This window comes from Antechinus flavipes, chromosome 2 (genome assembly GCF_016432865.1).
Source record: "Antechinus flavipes isolate AdamAnt ecotype Samford, QLD, Australia chromosome 2, AdamAnt_v2, whole genome shotgun sequence".
In the NCBI taxonomy this organism is placed as follows: Eukaryota; Metazoa; Chordata; class Mammalia; order Dasyuromorphia; family Dasyuridae; genus Antechinus; species Antechinus flavipes.
In genome coordinates this window covers 672,804,092-672,824,781 of record NC_067399.1, presented here as the reverse complement: position 1 = coordinate 672,824,781, position 20,690 = coordinate 672,804,092, and the positions used below count along the sequence as shown (strand labels likewise).

The 20,690-nt window shown below is 35.3% G+C and overlaps 1 protein-coding gene across 1 annotated transcript in view; it reads left to right on the top strand.

The window, feature by feature from the left end:
• Positions 1 to 20,690, top strand: part of PRKG1 (protein kinase cGMP-dependent 1) — a 1,210,064-nt gene that overhangs the window by 379,754 nt on the left and 809,620 nt on the right. Inside the window, exon 3 of the mRNA XM_051982636.1 lies at positions 17,913 to 18,026. Coding sequence (XP_051838596.1) covers positions 17,913 to 18,026 — 114 coding nt within the window. The remainder of the gene's footprint in view (positions 1 to 17,912; positions 18,027 to 20,690) is intronic.

Sequence of the window (20,690 nt, the reverse complement as noted above, 5' to 3'; positions counted from 1 at the left end):
AACTTCTTCACAGTAGGAGATATTCCTAAATGGATTGAGATGCTTGGGGAGAGAATTGAATTCCTGACACTTCTGGGATTTCTCCAAGTAGAAGCTGGCCAGAGACAGTCATTGGCCAGTTATATTGGGAAAGAAATTCTTATTCAGGTACAGTTTGGACTTTCAATTAGGAGAGTTGGCATTCCTCTGCCTAAATGGTCTCTCAGGTTCCCTTCTACTTCTAAGTGGATTACCTGTAGGATGCCAAGCTCTAAATCCCACAGGAATATCCTTGGTCCAACCTGCTATTGTGGATTATTCCTCGAAACCATTGGCCTAATTTTACTGCAGAGAGAAAGGTCAACAATGTGTGACCTCATCAGGAAGGAAATTAGAATGAAAAAAGTTCTCTCTCCCTTTTACACTATCATTTTCTGGTAACAACTTGTGGCTGCCATAACCTATGAAGTCTTTTGAAAACTAGAGAAAATCGAGATCAGAGATGGGTGACTAAAATTATTCAAGGGACGGAAAGGAGAAGAAAGGAGCAATTCCAAATGAGGAAAAACAAAATTATACAAAGGGTTTTTTTTTTATTAATTGAATAAAAAACCTCAGAAAGCTATGATTGCCATTATTACTATTAGTTGTGACAATACTAGTTATAGGAACACTAGTAATAGTTAAAGTGTAGTACCAACAGTAGCAGCCTCAGTAACAGTAATAGTATCCATTGTAATAGCTGTCATTAATAGCAAGGCTAGTCATTGTCATAGTAACTAATTATTATTTTTTCACTGTACTTTTCATTGCCACTTGGAGATTTACTGAGTTTTCTTCCCAACAACCCCTTGAGTTATGTAGGACAAATACTAGCTATATGATTTTACTTATGTAAAAGGGAAAGATCTGAGAGGTTAGTTCATTTGCTCAGAGTCACAGAGGTAAAAAGCTGAGGACTCCTAAATGAGGTTCAGCTCTTTTCTTACTATCATGATCCTGGGTAGAGAAGAAGACATGACCAAGATTTTCTAAAAACCTCCTGGCCTGGACTTGTTTCCCAATTCTTCAAATATTGAAATCCCCTGAAAGTTAAAAGAAAGAATTTGAAAATATAGAAAGCTAAATAATACATAAAGACCAGCACAGGCCCTTAAATACATTAATGTATTTCATTCTATCCCCACAACTCGGGAGGGAGATGAAACAATGTTACTGCTGCCATTTCACAGATGGGGAAAGCTACTTATGACTGTGGATATGGAACTCATTCCTCTAAGGGGTGCCATAAGCTAGAAATAGAAATAGTCTTAAAAGAAAACACAGTAATAGCAACAACAACTGGGCAAGTTTGGAGACTAGGCCTATAAGTATTTGAGGTTGACGGCAGGAAGAACACCATGAGTTCTTTTAGGGCTATTGATTCATATATCCCATAATGGGATGGACAGTGATACAGTCCATTTTTCATGCCATTTTTTCATGATTCTTCTAACTTGCATCATTGATATTAATGGAAAAGCACTGCAGGTTCATGAAAAGAGGGAACAGATACTCATTGAATTTTAAAAGTCCCAGAAGCAGATACACCCAAAGAAAGAACACTGGGAAATGAATATAAACTGCTTGCATTTTTGTTTTTCTTCCCGGGTTATTTCTACCTTCTGAATTCAATTCTCCCTGTGCAACAAGAGAACTGTTCGGTTCTGCACACATATATTGTATCTAGGATATACTGTAACCTATTCAACATGTAAAGGACTGCTTGCCATCTGGAGGAGGGGGTGGAGGGAGGGAGGGGAAAAATCGGAACAGAAGTGAATGCAAGGGATAATGCTGTAAAAAATTACCCTGGCATGGGTTCTATCAATAAAAAGTTATTAAAAAATAAAAATAAAAAAATAATTTTAAAAGTCTCTTATAATTCATGTCCAAATTGTACAGTTGTACAGTTCCTCCTCCTCAATCAAACTATATCATATATATATATATATATATATATATATATATATATATATATATATATATACCCCTGTTTTCACTAGCCTAGTGCAGTGATGGAGTGCAGGAGTCAAACTGATGAATATCATGATCAATTAATCCAAACCTTAGGACATTTTGGTCTTCTATCTTCCTATCTCTTTTCCTTAGAGAATTACCCATGAAGGACACCTAGATGCTACAGTGGACAGGGTTTAGGCCCTGAAGGCAGGAGAACCTGAGTTCAATACTTACCACATGACTCTGGCAAGTCATTTATTCCCAATAGCCTCATTCTCCACTCCCTCCCAAAGAGAGAAAGAAAGAGTGAGAGAGAGAAAGAGAGGGAGAGAGAGAGAGAGAGAGAGAGAGAGAGAGAGAGAGAGAATTGTCCATGAGAGCCTTTGTGTGCCAAGGTGTTTTTTTTTTTAAGTTTCATCTTTCTAAAGGTTTTTTATATCTTAGATTTCTTGTTTTTAAAGATATAATTTTCTAATATTTATAGGCCTTTTGGAATTTCTCTTGTTTTTCTGAAGAGTTTTCTTTATTTTTTTTTAACCTCCATATCTGCATCTTCTTGGAAGCTATGATATGCTTTTAGAATAACCCTCACATTCTTTCTGAATTTTCAAGAAAATGGAAAAGAATTCAAGCAGGAATATCAATATCAATATCAATATATAGATAGATAGATAGATGTGTGTGTGTGAATAAATCAGCAAAATAGTGCTTTCCATTTCTATTGTTCTGTATGACTAATAGAGGCTGCCCCCCCAAAAAAAAACCCAAAAATTTGTGGAATAAGTGGGAAGAAAGAACTAATAGACCTGGTACTACCCCTAATTAGTTAAAGGACCCCAACTAAGCCTTTGGGTCTCACTTTCCTTATCAGCAAAATGAGCAAATTGGACTATCTTGTGTCTCTGATCCTGTATAGCTTAGTTGTGCCTTCATTTGTTATTTAGAAGCTCTCTCTAAGAGTCCATACATCTCAGGAATTCTTTGACTTGGGGTAAATTGCTCCCTTCGTCTCTTCCCTATCCCTGACTTCTCAACCTAATTGCTGCTGTCAATCAAGTTTCCATATCCTCTCTATCATGAAGGTTTTAAGTATCTCAATGTAATTTTGTTCTCAAAATTATTCCTTATATATTGTGGGTGTTTTCTTTCTAGATCTTGTAGAAACCAACATTCTGTTCAGTTTCTCCCTTTAATACTCTCTTCATAGATGAAATCCAGAATGTATTGCCAGCTTAATGTGATGCTCCATATATTAACACACTTTTCTAAAACTGCCTTAATGAATGCTGGAAACCTTGAAATTGCTTTTTTCAGAATGCCTTCTACTTAGTGATCACATTCTTTTGGATTCATAAAATAAACCAGATAGCCTTTGTGTGTGCACATTTTCTATAAAAAGGGTAGGATTTTGCGTAAGAAGATTTCGGCTCAAATACTGGATGCAGTCTTATTGCTTGTGTGATTTTGGATAATTACCTTTAAGCTCTCTGAAATGCAGATGCCACATCTGGAAAATGAGAGGTTTGACTTAATGGCATCCAGAAGTTTTTTCTGCTTCTAAATTGTCTATGATTCTATGACCCCATTTACAAATATCTCAGTGGATCTACACTCTTGGCATCCTCATCTTGGATGACGCACATCATGATTTAAATATGGCTACTTAATTTTGTCACTACATTGCCATAAAGTCACCAGAGAAAATCTATGTAACATGAAGTATTATTTCATGATATCATGAAGTAGAGCTGGTCTTGAAACCAGGAAATCCTAGATTCAACCTACTTCTGATCCACCATGGATATATGATCCTAGACAAGTCATTGCATTTCCCAGTCCCTCAAACAGTTCAGGCTATATTGATGGAGAAAGGTTTACCTATATTCCTAGAGATAATTTCCTTATCTGGTAGTTCCCTATAGTTAAGAAATCACCCATCTAGTCTTTATCCCATGCTTCTAAATATAATTCAAATTACCTTATACTGATTTTTCAAAGCTTCCCAATCTGGTTCCTCCTACCTTTTCAGTCCTTTTTATTACCCACCTGGTAATGTTCTGGGTTCCAGGCAAACTATCTATCTTGCTGTTTTCTAAATGAGCAGTCCCCTTCTATTTATTCAGAAAGACCATATCATGTGACTTATATAATCTTGTCACTTCTTAGAATGAGCTTCAGTGCCACCTTCTCCATGGAGTCCTCTTCGTACCCCATCCCTGCTCATCTTGTTAGTTTTCTCCATGTATATTCACCATATCACATTTCCTCCTTTATATAATCACCTGCAACTTTTAGCCAACTAATGAGAACATTACATAAGATTTGTTAGATTCCAAATATTAAATTTAGGAGCCAATGGGTAATTCAACTAACAATAATGCTTGTCAGTTTTAAGTTTATTATATTTATAGTCACTGTACTTAGGTGCAGAAAGCACTCCCCTCTTTTTGTTGAAGTTTTGTTTTGTATTTTGGGAAATAGATTTTTATGAAGTGAAAGTAATATCTTTGCAAATAAATAAATTTCCTTGTGTTATTTTCCTCTTGCATCAATAAATGACAAACTTTCTGCCTTTTAATTTTTAACATATTCTTGAATAGAGAAGAAAATCTAATGGCTGTCTTCATAGTTTTTAGTATCTGGTAGGATCAGGGACTCCCAAGAACAGCACTGAGTCATCCATTGTAATTAAATAAAGATACATCCTACACATCCATTAAAAGGTGACTCTAAACTTATCTTCCACATGAAAATGATTAGACCATATAACCTAGCCCATGAGGGAAATATGCATTAACAGCCAATAAAAAAAAATGCTTATTTGGACAGTATACAAGTTTCCTTGAGAGATATATCCACTCATGTGCCTGGCTCACCATCTTCATTCTGAAGAATTGGTCTCCTAGGATACAATTTTTAAAAATAACAAGAATCATAGTGTGATTTACAGATCACTTGATGTATCAAGTTTACAAAGCATTGTTGTAAGAAATACAATATACAGGTAACTAATTGGTGTTTAGGGAAGCTGAGGGGTACAGTGGATAGAGGCCTGGGGCTGGAGTAGAAAGACTCATCTTTTTGAGTTCATATCTGGTCTCAGATACTTACTAGCTTTGTGACCCTAAGCAAGTCACTTAACCCTATTTGCTTGTTTCCTTGTATATAAAATGAGTGGAGAAGAAAATGGCAAATACCTCCAGCATGCTTGCCAAGAAAACTCTAAACGGAATGATGGAGTTGGATACAACTGAGCAAGTGAACAACAATACAAAATCAATGTTTATTAAGTACCTGTAGTGATCCAAGTACTGTTTTGGGTTCTTTGAGGAACTTACACACTGTCAGAGAAAGTAACTTGTACACATTACATATGTTTCTGAAAATATATGCTCAAAGTAAATTCCAGAGGATTTTAACATGGGAGGGAGAGGCCTCTTATTTTCCATAAAATCAAGCTGCTGATAATCCCAAAGATCCAATGATGTCCATTTCATCCCTCACCTCTGCTTCTTGACAATTTTGTCCATCCTTGTCTCTCTTATCTACTGTCTCTGTTTCCCTCTTTCTTCTCCCTCTTCCCACTTGCTCTCTCCTTTTCCCTTTTATTTTTTCTTTTCATTGTCTTCTTCTTTTCCTCTCTCCCTCCACCTTAGGAAAGAAGCTGTAGAAAAGAGGGAAGTAAAGAGTAAGATAGAGGAGAAATAATTTCAAGACACAAATAGAGAAAACTTGGAAAGGAAAAGAGTGCAAAAAATGAATTTGATTTTTGATGAAGCTTTGATGAGGTTTGGGGATGTGCAAGGCTGGGAAGAAGAAGAGCTGGTTCCATTACCTTTTATGACTGTTCCAGCTCTGGGTTCCCTTAATGCTTGTTCTACCCACACTTCCATATTAACTCTTTAAGACTCTTTGGTTGTGCTTATTCCCTTCACTAACACAGATTGTAGACATTCTTATGCTTAGTGAATAGTCTTTAGGAACTTAATCTGCTTTGCCAGACGCATGGGATTGAGGGCCATAGCCCCAAGTACTGCCCATCAGAATTTTAGATATCTTAGACATTAATATCCCCACGATATATGAGGAAGAATAAATATATGGGTACAAGAGAGTTCAGATTAGCACAAAGGATTATGGTATTGAGAGCAGGAATGAACCTTTTAGTGTCACTTGCCTGTTCCCTTTGTTTACCTGGAAGACCTTAGCTTAAAAAGGTCAAAGACTCCCATTTCATCTAGGGTCATCTCCAGTTGTCCTTAAACATTTCTGGCCACTGAACGCAGATGGCTCTGGAGGGGAAAATGAGGTAGCTGACCTTGCACAGTCCTTCGTCACTTAAATCCAGTTCACTTGCAAGAACCTGATGTTCAATTACAAAGAACAAACAACAACAATATATAAGAAAACAGAGACCTAGAAAAGCAAAGGGACCTGTTTGAAGGTTCACAGGCCAGAACCAGGATTCCAGTATCAGTGAATGGACTTAGTATCTGGAGGCCTTTCCTGTATCCTACAAAGCCATCCTCACTCGAGCTCATTGAGACCAACTGTGTCTGCTGGCTTAGACCAGCTTGAGGCCTGTGGATAAAGCCTGGAGCTGGCCCTCGTCTCTCAGCAGTAAGAGCAACACGTAAAGCCAGTTCCTTTCTAAAAGGCTTCACCGTAGGATTTTTCCCTCTAATTGCCTGATTCAGCAGTACTAGTCTCATATCTTAGACATAATGTGAAATTGTAATAGTATTTTCATTTTTTAATTAGGTTGTTGAAAGTTTCATCTGCTCATACATGGGAAGAGTATTCTGTCAAATTCCTCCTGCCTTTATGTTTTATTTATAAAATTCACCAGTGTACAGATCATTTTACAAGGCACAGTGCACAAAGAAAGCTCCTTCCTTCAGTGATCTTCAAAAAATGAATTGGAGAGTAAAGAAACCTTGAATACATATTACCATTAAGTAAACAAATCTAGCTGGGGGAAATAAATGCCTTTAAGCTTTTTTTTTTAATTGAGATTGAATTCCAGACCTGTAATTTCATTTCTGGGTACTTCCAATATGGAAATTTCCTCCAGTGATCTAGATCAGGGATTCCTCTGTAATATATAGTCTTAAAAAGTTGTTTAGGAGCACAGAGAAATTAAAAAAAAAAAAAAACTTTCCCAGGATTACTTGCCTAACTATTATGTAGGGAAGAGAACACTACATTCAGGGCTTCATAACTCAAAACCTGACCCACTGTCCACCATGTTCTACTGTCGTTTCTTGTTGAAATCTAGGATGATGAAATGTTCTTCGGCCAAAGTTTGAGAGTGAGAAGGCTGGTCGTGGAATCAGTGTGAAGATGATCTGAGAGGAAAGGATGGGCTGATATGAGTTATGAAATGCTGGAAGAAAGGAATGATAGTAATAAAAAATAAAAATAATAAAAAAATAAATAAAATATTAAGAAGTGAGGGGAGAGAAATAAAAATGAATTTCTGTACTGAAAAATAAATACCAAAAAGGCTATCATCATGATGATATCAATTTAAGAAGTAGATAAAAAAATAAAGAATCTTATTATTTGGAGTAAACATGGGGTATGTGCAGGGGAAAACAGTATGTCTTTTTTAAAAAGCTGTAGAACGATCATGAATTTTCAATGGACATTTGTTTAAATGATGTTAATTAAGATTTTTTTTGATTAATACATATATAACTTGTCATAGGAACAGATACCATGATAACTGCAAGAAACAGAGGTGAAAAAATAAAAGCCCCAACATATTCCACTCTGGTTTGTAACTGTTCTGTGTTTCATGCAATGTGTCAGTAGGAAGTTAAATATAACAGAAAACAGGGAGGCAAACAGTCACAAGGGATAGCTCATCACGGAGATGATTTGTAGAAAAATTTTGTTTTCTTATTTTGAATGAACAGATGGCCTATTCATTAAAATTCAAAAGTTGATAATTGCTGGATTTGGATATTTATAGAAAAAGAACACTTTAGACCACTAAGACCTAGTATGTTTGGGGAAAGACTGCTAGATCTCTTAAAGTCTCTGCTGCTGTTAAGCCCAACCCCCTTCCCTTACTATGAATAGGTTGCTGTGTGGAGCCAACAAGTCCACTCTGCAAAACCCAATGGGCTATTTTATAATATTAAGACATGGATATTTAGGGATAAGCTTTTATATACCTTCCCTGGGGTGAAAATAATTGGTATTAAGAGCTCTCACCCTGGTTGAAGATGATTAATATAAAAGAAATAAAATCTACAAAGATCCCCTTAGCAGCTCCTGAATTTTAAGACCTGAGTGTATCTTAGAATCTGTTATGCTGTGCCTACATAAGGCCACTTCCATGTCCATTTAGGAATTTTGGAACTTTTGAAAATTTGTAGATTTTTAAAAAAAAATATCAACAGGTGATTTATTCATTTAAATTCCAGAATTTTATTCTAGTCCCAGGTTCTAAGGGGCAGGTGGATGGTACTATGGATAGAGCATCAGACCCAGAGGTAGGAGGTCTCATCTTTCTGATAAGTCTCAGAATACTTACCCTGGGCATGACACTTAATTCTGTTTGCCTCAGTTTCCTTAGCTGTAAAATGAGCTGGAGAGGAAAATGGCAAATTACTCTAGTAATTTTGCCAAGAGAACTCCAAATAGGGTGGTAAAGAGAACAGGAGACAACCACCTTCCATCACATCAAGTTTTGGGCATACGTTTGCCTCCTTGCTTTAAGGATCTAATTTACTTTGCTTTTACTTAAGAGTCTGTACCTTTGTGAATAGACATCTGAGATCCCAGCACAGTTTGTTAGGTCTTTTCTGCTCCTGGATTTCGTCACCTGTGATTAATCATGGGTAGTTTCCTCTGGCTTTTCATTCAAATGTATAGTGATTATCTACCACGTTATCTAGAAAATTTCTCCCTCCCTTTCTTTTTCATTTTAAGTCCTCTTGAGTATAAGGAATAATATCCCATGAGACTACAGGACATCCCAAAGAATCTTAGTGTCATTTTCAGTTTTTAAAATTTAATTAAATTCCAAAAATTCAATTCCAGTTCCGGGTTCTATCTCATCAAGTTTTGGTGATACCTTTGTCTCCTTGCATTAAGGATTTAATTTGCTTTTCCTTTGACTTATAATCTGTGCATTTGTAAGTAGATATCTGGGATCATTTAAAGCTTTTAAAGCTTAATGCTGCATTAAAACTTTGCAGATATCTGGTATATGGTAGAGGCCCTAATGTGGCACAGTGAATAGAGAGCTAGTCTTGGAGTCAAGAAAATTAGAGTGCAGATCTTTCCCCAGGGACTTTTTAATTGTGATCCTGGACAAGTCATTAAACCTAAATAAATTTCAGTTCCCTTATCTTTAAAATGGGAAAAACAATAGCACTTACCTCCCAGGGTTGTCATATGGTCAAAATGTGTAAAAATGGTTTGTAAATCATCATAGATTATATCAAAGTTAGCTATCATTAAAATCTTTATCCATTGAGTCACTGGGAGAATGTAATATATCTTTGTGGACGGGTTCTCCATTTAAATTGATGAGATGACGTGATTCAGATATTCAGTTTGTAGCTTTTTAAGCCCTTAGCTGAAATTAGAGCTAGTGGATTCATAAAAATAGGTAAATCAACCATCTCTGGAGTCCTAATAGCACCTATTGTAGAAATCAGAGTAATTAACACATAGTAGGATCTTTAAAAAAGTTTTTTTGACTGATTGACAGAAATGGAGTTCCATTATGTATTTCCTTGGCCAGACATTTCTTCCTTCAGGGTGGTGATATTATCACAGAGAAAGTCCTTTTCTTTTCTGCTTCCTAATGAATAAAATATGTGGGAATTGGGAAGAACATGTGTAAGCTGTTTAGTCTCAGCCTTGCTGAAAGGCTTTAATTTTTGTCTTACTGTATAATCCATGGGATCTAACATGGCACCTCCCTATCTTTGATGACATGACGCCTCCCCTCTAGGGATAAAAGTCTTCAAAGTCTGGCGATGGGGTATCCATCGAGAAGCCCTGAGGCTGGAGAACTGGTACATAGAGATGGTATTTCTAAACAGCAAGGGGCTCAAGAGAGTTGACATTTTCTCAGTTTCTGCACTATTTTTCAACCACCAGTGACCCACAATATTTTCTCTTCCCAAATACGTTATCTGTCATGCAGCTTTATTGCTTTTAAAAACCCCAGTGCAATGATCATGAAATCCCTACTGTTGCGACTCTTTCCCTCTCTGCTTCTTAGTTCCTGAGCTTCTTTCCTTCTACGTGGTGGATCTCCTTACAGGAGAGCATCTCTGACCCCTCTATTTCTTTCTACTCTGCTTTTTAAAGTACTTTTAAATTATTTTGTATGTAACTAGCTGTTTGCATATTATATTCTCCTAACCCTGAAAATATAAGCTACTTGAGGGTAGAAACTCTCTCTTTTCTATCCTTTCATCACACGTACCTAGCAATGTGCACATATTAGACACTAATTTATACTTTCTATTTTATTTGTATGTAATTATTTGCATGTCATCTCTCCTATTAGATTGTGAGTTTCCTGAGGACAGGAGCTTTTATTTTTTTTTTTATGCCCAGCATTTAGCACAGTATCTAGAATATAAGTGCTAAATAAATATTTGCTGACTGACAATACTAATACTTATTGTTTGAAAGTGTAATGAATAATAGCTAATAAATAAATATGCCTTATAAACATTATCTCACCTGAGCCTTACAGTAACCTTGGGATAATAGGTATTATTATTATCCTCATATTATAGACTTATGGTTATATTTTACAGAGGAGACTGAGGCACTGACTTGTCTACTATCACACAGCTAGTAAGTTCAAAGAAATGTTTAGATTAAGGTCTTTCTGACTCAAGCCAGTGTTCAGCATTCTGACTTGTCTTTCAAATGTTTTTAATTGAATGCACATTTACACATTATGTGGGAGTAAAAGTGGCTTTCTTGCTCTGTTATTCACACATCTTCCTCATTCTCCCATCACCATGCCTTTGCATTGGCTGTGCCCATATCTGGAATGTATTTCATTCTCATATCTATCTCTTAGAATCCTTTGTTCCTTCAAGATTCATTTCAAACCTCTCCTTCTACACTAAAATTTTTTGTAATTCCCCCAGTTTCTACTTCCATCCCACCCTAAAGTAGCATACATCTTTAGTCTATATTCTGTTCAATAATTTTAAATATGCACATTGTTTCTAATAAAATATAAGTTCTGTCAGGACAGGGACCATTTTGTATTTGTGTATCTCTAGCTCCTGGAATAATTCTGGGTATACATACAAACACATACACATATCTAGACAGAGAGAAAATATCTATATATCTCAATACATCTATCTACATATATATAAACATACATGTATACATGCATGTATATACATACAGCACAGTTTAATAAATACTTGATTATGAATTGAATACAAACAAACAAGAATTTAGGATTAGTTTTCAAGCTCTTTGTTTGTATTTTGTTCTTGCTTTCTGGTTGGCTCTTTATTTTAAGATGAACAGTATTTATCTGCTTTTTGTTCTGAGGCAGAAATACTATAGCCCTTCTCAGCTTCCCTAAGGATGTACAGACGAGGCTGTGTTTTAAAATCCTCCTGTGCCATTTTAGCTGAGTCAATGAGTGTTTTTAAAAAATATATCAAATTGTCTAGAAATGATGGAGAGAGCCCTGACCCTCATTCTCATTTATGGGAACTGGGGAATAACCTGACCCTTTTGGAGTGGAAAGATAAATGGTTTCAGACACTGTCACAAAACCAGACCAATTATTCTGTTGCGGTGAAGTCACTGGGGAAAATTTCACTGTGGATGGATTGAGTTCTGGATTTTTTTTCCATTACTACCCATGAGTATGTATGCTTCAAAATGTCATGTAATGTTATATTTTTTTTTACTGTTTTGTAATAGGAACCAAAAAAGTATGATAGGGTGATGATTAATAGATTAGTTGAGTCAAACCTTAAAATGAGCAGGTTTTGGTAAGTCTTCTCAAATAAAATTCACAGACTAAGTAGGAAGGAATCTCAATGATAATCTCATTCAGACTCTCCACCAAAGAAGAGAACTCTTGACAACATTCTCAGGTGGTAGCCTTCCAACTTTGCCTCACAAGATCATCAAAGCTGGGTGCTGCCCAAGTGTTTGGAAGGACCAGAACCATGTAGTCTTCAGATTCTTAACAGGTTCTATGGCTTCAGTTGGCATCTTTATACAGATAACTCCAGTTCTCTGTTTTAAGACTCTGAATCACAAACTGAAGAAGAATTGGTTGAAATTAAGGAAGAGCTGATAAGAGCAATGGTGAATGAAGCAACGACAATCTGAGTAGATCAGTGAAGAATCTAATATCTCCTAAGAACTTTAGAATTGATTGTAGGAGATTGGAAACATTGACACAGGACCACCCAGCCTTGTGTGCTCTCATTGAATTAGCCCAGAAGAAACAGGAGATACACAGAGTTATAGAGTCTACCCCAAATGTGCATAGGGAATATTTGTGTATGACCTGTGGCAGAGCATTCCAAGCTCATATTGGTCTGATCAGCCAGAGGACACACTGTAACTCGACTCTAACATAGTGATGTCATTTTGGTCCTCTTCAATAACGAAGGACAACAACAAACCTGAGTAGTAAAGTAAACAGACTTCTGGGCTTAGAGCATAAATGGCCTGATGCCTTGGATACTAGCTGTTTAACCCTTAATACATCACATCAGACTCCCTGGGTTCCATTTACTCATCTCTAATATGGGATAAAAACAATACCTACCTCACAGGTTACTGTGAAAATCAAATGATATAATTTATATGAAGAACATTGAAAACCTCAAATATGATCTATTGTGATTTTCTTATTCTTGTTAATGTAAAATTTTGGAGGAGCATTAATGGTTTAAACAGGAAATGATGATTCTGGATTTGACTTAAAAGTTCCAAGTCTCAAAAAAAAAATTCCAGCATATACCCTTTGATCCAGCAGTATCTCTACTGAGTCTGTATCCCAAAGAGATCATAAAAAAGGGAAAAGGACCCATATGTGCAAAAAATGTTTGTAGCAACCCTATTTGTAGTGATAAGGAATTGGAAACTGAATGGATGCCCATCAGCTGGTGAATGGCTAAGTTATGATATATGAATGTAATGGAACATTATTGTTCTATAAGAAACGGTGAGTAAGATGATTTTAGAGAGGCCCGGAGAGACTTACAGGAACTGAAGCTAAGTGAAGTAGGTAGAACCAAGAGAATATTGTACATAGCAACAAGATTATGTGATGATTAACTGTGATGGACATGGTTCTTTTCAACAATGAGGTGATTGGGGACAACTCTAATGGTCTTGTGATGAAGACAGCCATTTGCACCCAGAGAGAGGCCTGTGGGGACTGAATGTGGATCACAATATAGTATTTTCACTTTTTTGTTGTGGTTTGCTTGCATTTTTTTCTCATTATTTTTCTTTTTTATCTGGTTTTTCTTGTGCAGCATGATAACTATGGAAATGTGTATAAAATAATTGCACATTTATTTTTTTTTTAATTCCAGTAGCCTAAATGACACCCAGAAATGTGGAACTAGAATGAGGGTCAACTAGATCAACCTTTTATGTGAATCACAAGTCCCTTAGGTAGTCTGGTAAAGTTCATGGATCCCTTTTCAGAAGATTTTTGAAAATATATAATATACATTGAATTAAAAAGGAAACCTCTGAGATCAAGCAATAGATAGATGACAAAGCTGGAGTATCTGTCCTTGCCAAACTAAAAATCAGGATGTATGATCTGGACTAAGCCTTGGGGAAAACTGTATTTTCTTTCACTGAAATCATGACGGTGCCAGGAAACTTATAATGTCTGATCACTGAAGATGGAACGGAAGTTATAATCTCCCTTTAATATCTCTACCTGGATAAAGTGGGTAAAGTCATTCATGCTGTACATTCCCAGAGATCCCCCAAGTCAAAGGCCAAACTTCCAACATCAAATGAACCTCAAACCCCATTAAGAACTAGTCATCAAGGAGAAAAAGGAACTCCTTGTATGTTTGCTATCTCCTAGGAACTCCAGTATTTTTATTTTGTATTTATTAGTTACTGAAATAAGAGAGCTAAGTTTAATAAATCTGACTTAATTAAATCAATTAAATTATTGTTCAGCTCTTGATCATTCAGTGCCTGTTTATCTGACTATCTTTTATGTCCATGCTCTTTTTCCCCTAACCTATTGTTTTCTCTCTTTCAATGATTATTAGCACTGTTATTAATGAGGATTAAAAATCAGATAAATCTTTACCAAATACCTTGGAGACTTAATGCTAATGGGTAGCAGTGATTTCAAGCATCAGCAAGAACAATAAATAACACCTTCCCCATTCTTTTTCAGTAACTACTTTTGACATGATTCATTCCCTGTGGACATTACATCCATATTATCACCAAGGATTATCACTATATACTTTTAAGTTGCTTTGTTTTCCTTGCCCATGTCCTAGGTTCTTGGGCTTGGAAGGAACCTCACAAGCAACCAATGCAACCCTTCCCTACATAATAATCCCCTGTATAACCTTTCTTCCCTCCAAAATATCCAGGGAAGCTTTTAACTAATTCCATTCCCCATGAAGAAGATGAATGTTTCTCTAGAATTAGAGAATGTGGATTCAGATCCCACTTTTGATCATAATTAAGTTATCTAATCTTGGGCCAATCTTAAGCTCCCTTGGCCTCAGTTTGCTTAGTAGTGAAATGTAGAGTGGGAGGTCTCTGAAGTCCATTCCATTCCCAACTTTGCCTCTTATGATCTTACATATTCAGGCTAATCACAAACTGTTCAGTGGTTATCTGATGTTTATAAGAAATTTTGTTCCGTTCACTTGCTTGAAGAGATCTGGAGATCTAGAAGAATAATTCAGATTCCAATATTTTCCAATTAAAATAGAGCCACCTCTTAATAAGAATTTTTGAAACACATTATTTTACAAAGTACTTTACCAATATTTTATCATCTGAGTAATATAACTTTGTGGAGCAAGTGCCATATTATTAGCACTATTTTATACATAAGGAAAATGAGGGTCAGATGTCTTGAGATTAAGAATTCATTAATTTTTTTTATTTGTATCTCCAACCTTTAGTATGCTGTCTGGCACATAGTAGGGTCTTAAATGTTTGCTGACTGACTCATTGATTATATTTTATAGAAGATACACAGAGCATTTATTAAAGTAAATTAAAACTTACTATATAAGCTGGACACTCAGGTAAGTGTGAGGTAGAAATACTAGGAAGGATAGTCAGAATCCTCAAAGAGCTTGCTTCTTATGAGATTGCATATGAATAAGCTTTCATATTAATGGGAGTTAAGAGATGGTATGCAAAGAGGAACTGTTAAATATAATGGCAGTGGGGAGCAATGGCAACTGCCTGCAGGACTAAATTCTTAGAAGATAAAGGGGCAAGTTCACCTAGGAAACTTAAGTGGCAGAAGCCAATTTAAAAGAGGCATGTTTTAAGGCAGATTGATCGTTCAAATAGAGAAGGAATGACATGGAATAAACTAGGAAATATTTACCCAGAGTCACTAGTCTGATTCAGGATCAAAATTCAAGTCCTTGACTTGAATCTTAATTTTCTAACCAGGACACTACTAAGAAAAGGAGAAGTATACACCCTTCCTCACTGTAAATAAATTATCTCATGAGATCACATACTTAGATCCAGAAGGCACCTTCCCAATCTCTCAGTACCTTCTCTGCGCTAAAATCTGGGATTTCATTCAAAAGAAATTCCAGTGCCCAAAATATAGTCATCACTTTTTAAATGTTTGTTGATTTGACTATCTATGTGCTTTGCAGTTGTCTATTAAAAGATAGAGGAAAAACATTAGTTTAAGGTGCATTGCTGTCTCTTGCCTCCTTAGGTTGTAGATGATGACTATTTTGAATGTAACAGTTGAGATTATATTCATTTTTAAATTACAATTTTTCATTTTTCCTCATGTAACTTATTTTCCTTTCTTCAAGACAGAGGGGGCTTCTCTCCTTTCTCCTCTGCCCCATGCACTCTCTTTGAGCACTTCATTCTCATATTATTTGAAACTAACCATGTTTCCCATGCCCTGGATTTCCACTGGTCTCTCATCTTTTATGCTGTCCCTTAGAGGCACTTGGTATTCTATTGCATGAAAAAAAAAAGAGCAAAGGAATAAGCATTCAGAAAAGAGATGAGCTAAGGGGCAAGTCAGATTTGGGATTCAGTGAAACTTCTTTTATTGCTCCAATGGGAACAAGTTTTCTAGATACAGTGCCAGCTGACTCAGTTTCATTTTTCAGACCTCTTTATTCAAAGCTTAAATCCATAGTTTTTTTTTTCTGGGATGCATATGAGTAGTTCAATAACTATAGAATTTGTAACTAGAAAGGATTTTAGTGGTCTACTATTTTCACTCTTATTTTCCATTGGAGGTATCCTTGATACATTTTGGGGAAGAAAAGTGCATTTTATTTATTTTTATTAAAGCTTTTTATTTTCAAAACATGCATGGATAATTTTTCAACATTGATCCTTGTAAAACCCTGTATTCCAAATCCCTCCCTTCCTTCCACACTCTCCCCTTCCTTGATGGCAAGTAATTCAGTATGTGTTAAACATGTGCATTTCTTCTATACATTTTTCTACAATTATTGTGCTTCACAAGAAAAATCAGATCAAAAAGGAAAAAAATGATAAAGAAAACAAATTGCAAGTAAACAATAACAAAAAGAGTGAAAATGCTATGTTGTGAACCACATTCAATTTCCACAATCCTCTCTCTGAGTATAGATCCATCTATAAAAAGCCATCTTCATCACAAGATCATTGGAACTGACTTCAGCAATGTCATTATTAAAAAAGAGCCACATCCAAAAAACTGTTCTTTGTATAATCTTGTTGTTGCCATGTACAATGATCTGGTTCTGCTCATTTCACTTCACATCAGTTCATGTAAGTCTCTCCAGGCCTCTCTGAAATCATCCTGCTAATGATCTCTGATAAAACAACAATATTCCATAACATTCATATACCATAACTTATTCAGCCATTCCCCAACTGATGGACATCCACTGTTTCCAGTTTCTAGCCACTATAAAAAGGGCTGCCACAAACATTTTTGCATGTATGGGTCCCTTTCTCTATTTTATGATCTCTTTGGGATACAGACTCAGTAAAAACACTGCTGGATCAGAGTAGTTCATTTTAAATTTTAAAATAAATCTTGATTCCTTTTCTTTTTCATGATGGTCATTACTGAATTACACTGAGTTTATCCTTCTCTCCCCCTACTGCACCCTCAGTTAAGACAAAAAACTGTTAATTCAACAAAATCAATCTGTTAGTATTTCTATTGGGTCTTATATCCCAAAGAGATCTTAAAGGAAGGAGGCAGTGGCTGCCTCTTAGAAAGTTTTCTCAAAAAATATTTTTTCACATTTGCATTTTACTTTTATAAACTTAAAAAATTTAAGAATTAATGTGCACTCACTATCTTTGTTAAAAGGAATTATTTTATAGAGTTTTAAAGTCTATTTTTGTTCAATCATTTTTTAGTTGGGTCTCACTATCCATGACCCCATTTGGGTTTTCTTGACAAAGATGCTGGAGTAATTTGCCATTTTCTTCTCCAGTTCATTTTATAGATGTGGAAACTGAGGTAAAGAGGATTAACTGACTTAATCACATAGCTAGTAAAAATGTGAAGCTGCATTTGAACTCACATTCACTTGACTACAGGGCCACACTCTATGTAGTGTTATACCTACTTACAAAGTACTTCAAATATTTATCTCATTTGATGATATACATAAGAGAGAAGCAATGAGTGCAGGTGGTTTTCAATCATTTCTTTTTCTTTTTTCTTCTTTCCACAGATGGAAAAGTTGAAGTTACCAAAGAGGGGGTGAAGCTGTGCACTATGGGACCAGGCAAAGTCTTTGGAGAACTCGCAATTCTTTACAACTGTACCCGCACAGCCACCGTCAAAAGTAAGACCATTTTCTATGCTGTTGGTTAATCTCTGTGTCCTTTGTTGATTGGAGCACATGTTGGATCTTAACTCTCCAGTTGATGCATTTCCATTTCATCATGGCAATATGATGAGAATCATTGAGTTTCTAAATCCTTTTAACAACACAGAATTTCATTTTACTTTATTTTTTTTTAACTTTTATCCAAATTTCCTATCAAGTTCCTCTTTTGGCCAATGAGAATTTGGGAATGGCGTGTTCTTCTGGGATGTCATAGATGCAGGTCACCTCTGAAGACATCCCATTAATTCATTTCTATTTCATACAATTTTTGTCCATGTCTTTCCATAATTTTATCTCATACAACTTTTGTCCATGTCTTTGCATAGATTCTTCAGAGAAAGTTCACCCAAGAAACTGTAGTTCTTTCCCCTAAGTCTTTAAAATACCTTCTAACAGAATATTGAAAAGCATGGAATATTTGCAAATATATATATATATATTTAAAGAGTAGGGTTTCATCTTCTTGTCTTTATCTCTCAAGAAGACATATAAGAAAAGCTATCACACCTTTCTGTATTCTTCTTCTTTGTTAAGATTTTTCATGTAATGTCCTTTTAATCTAATGGGAAAGGAAAGTCATTAGGAAAAAAACCTCATCATCTCATTAAAACATCACTAAATGGGATACATTTTTAAATTTTCACAATGACTATGAGCACAATCTATTCCTCAGCTGGTCATCAAACTGTATATTAGTCACATTCTTTTCTATGGATTGAACCTATTTTAAAATCTGAGCACTAAAGTGGGAGATTTATGTGTATGTCGATAGAAACTTGTGTCACCTCCTCAAAAACAGCTGCATCAAATACAGCAATGTGGCTTGTTTTGTTTTTAAACTAATATCCTCATCTAATCTATGCTCTCTCTCTTTCCTCCCCCTTTACTTTGACCCATGGCATTTTGAATAGCCCACTGCAAAACTCCAAATGAAATCACATAGGGACCCCGATTTCTTTGGATTAACTGGAGCAGGTATTAAGGTCATAAAGGATACTAGTCATATAGGTGAAAAGACCTGCCAATATTCACAATGCTAATGGATCATGATGGAGTATTATTGCTAAGAAGGAAAATTGCTATCTATAAAAGTCACTTAGCACATATTGTTGTGAATTAGTTTTGTTCATTATATAAATTGGCTGAGGATCTCTTGATTATTTTTTCCAATGGTCCATTTCTGATCACTTGCAATGTATCATGGATTTTTAACTGAGATGACCCAATAATATTGTCTGAAAAACAACTTTTGATATTACACAAATACTTCATCAGAATTGATGAATCGAGTGACATGAAAGTCAGCTTTTATTCTCTGAAATTGACACAGTGCCATTTGTCATTAACGAGCCTTGATTCTCATGAATATGCAAGATAAATAGTATCTATTGGTGTTGACTCAGTGGTTATTATTTTATAGTTTTTTTTCTCTCTTTGAGAGATCAAATCTTTGTTTCTGAATAGCAAACAGTTTAGAATCCTTCCATAAAAAATATTAAGAGAATTTTTTAACTATGTAAAAATTGTCAAGGGTAATTAATAATACTATAAGACCAATATTTCACTTGATCATTCATTCCATAATCAAGACAAGCTATTAGTAAAAGCATTTACTATAACTTTTATTCATCTATAGAAAATTCAACTAGAAAAAAAGGTCATCAGGATTCTATTAAGTGAAATTAATTTGACTTTGATGTTTCTTTTCCTTCAGAAGTGCATGCTTTTAGGAGAGAAAATAGGAAAATTAATAATTTGATGAAAATAGAAATATTCTATGGAGAGTAAAAAATAAGTTGAAAACATTTTGAAATGTTCTATATATGGCACAATTTCAACTGTGTTGCTCATTAAAATGTACTTACTGTTGCAATAATATATTTTAAAAATCAACTGTTAAGAGCCGAGTAATCATTTTATATATGAGACATTTTTCTGATGAGTTTGGTGTAATGTATATTTTTGTAGTGAACAGAGCATTGGATCTAGAGGGCTTGGATTTCAATTGCAGAACTATTTTCTACTTATGTGATAATCTTGGGAAAATCAATTTGCTTTTTCTCTGGAGACCTTTTAAATTTTTTTGGAATGATGGAGCTAAAATAGCTTCCTTTAAAATATTGAGATCTTTTGCTTAAATCATTTGCGTTTTTCACTGTATCCCTCTTCTTTATCCCTTTACAGAGAGCCATTATCCCTTATAATAAAGAAATTGAGAAGTGGGGGTTGGGAAGGAAGTTCAGTGAAACTAGCCAATATAGTGTGGTCCCAAAGAAGAAATGTAAGAAAACCCCTTACCTGATTTCTGTACAAACATTATGAAAATGGAGCACAACTTCCACCTAGTAGATATATTGGTTAGTTTTGCTGATCTTCTCCTCTACTTTTTTCCCTATTGGTTCAAAGAAGTTTTTGAAAATTCCCTCATCCACTTCACTCTAGTTCTTTTCAAAACATAGGGACAGAACATCTGATGTTTCAGAAATCCCGGCATCATGCTTGTTCATTCCAAATTCATAGCATTTCAATCCAATTATTTTATTATTAGTCTTCTTTTACATTGTTCTAATCATTGTGTAGCTTGTTTTTCTGCTTTTGCCACTTTCACTTTTCCTTATA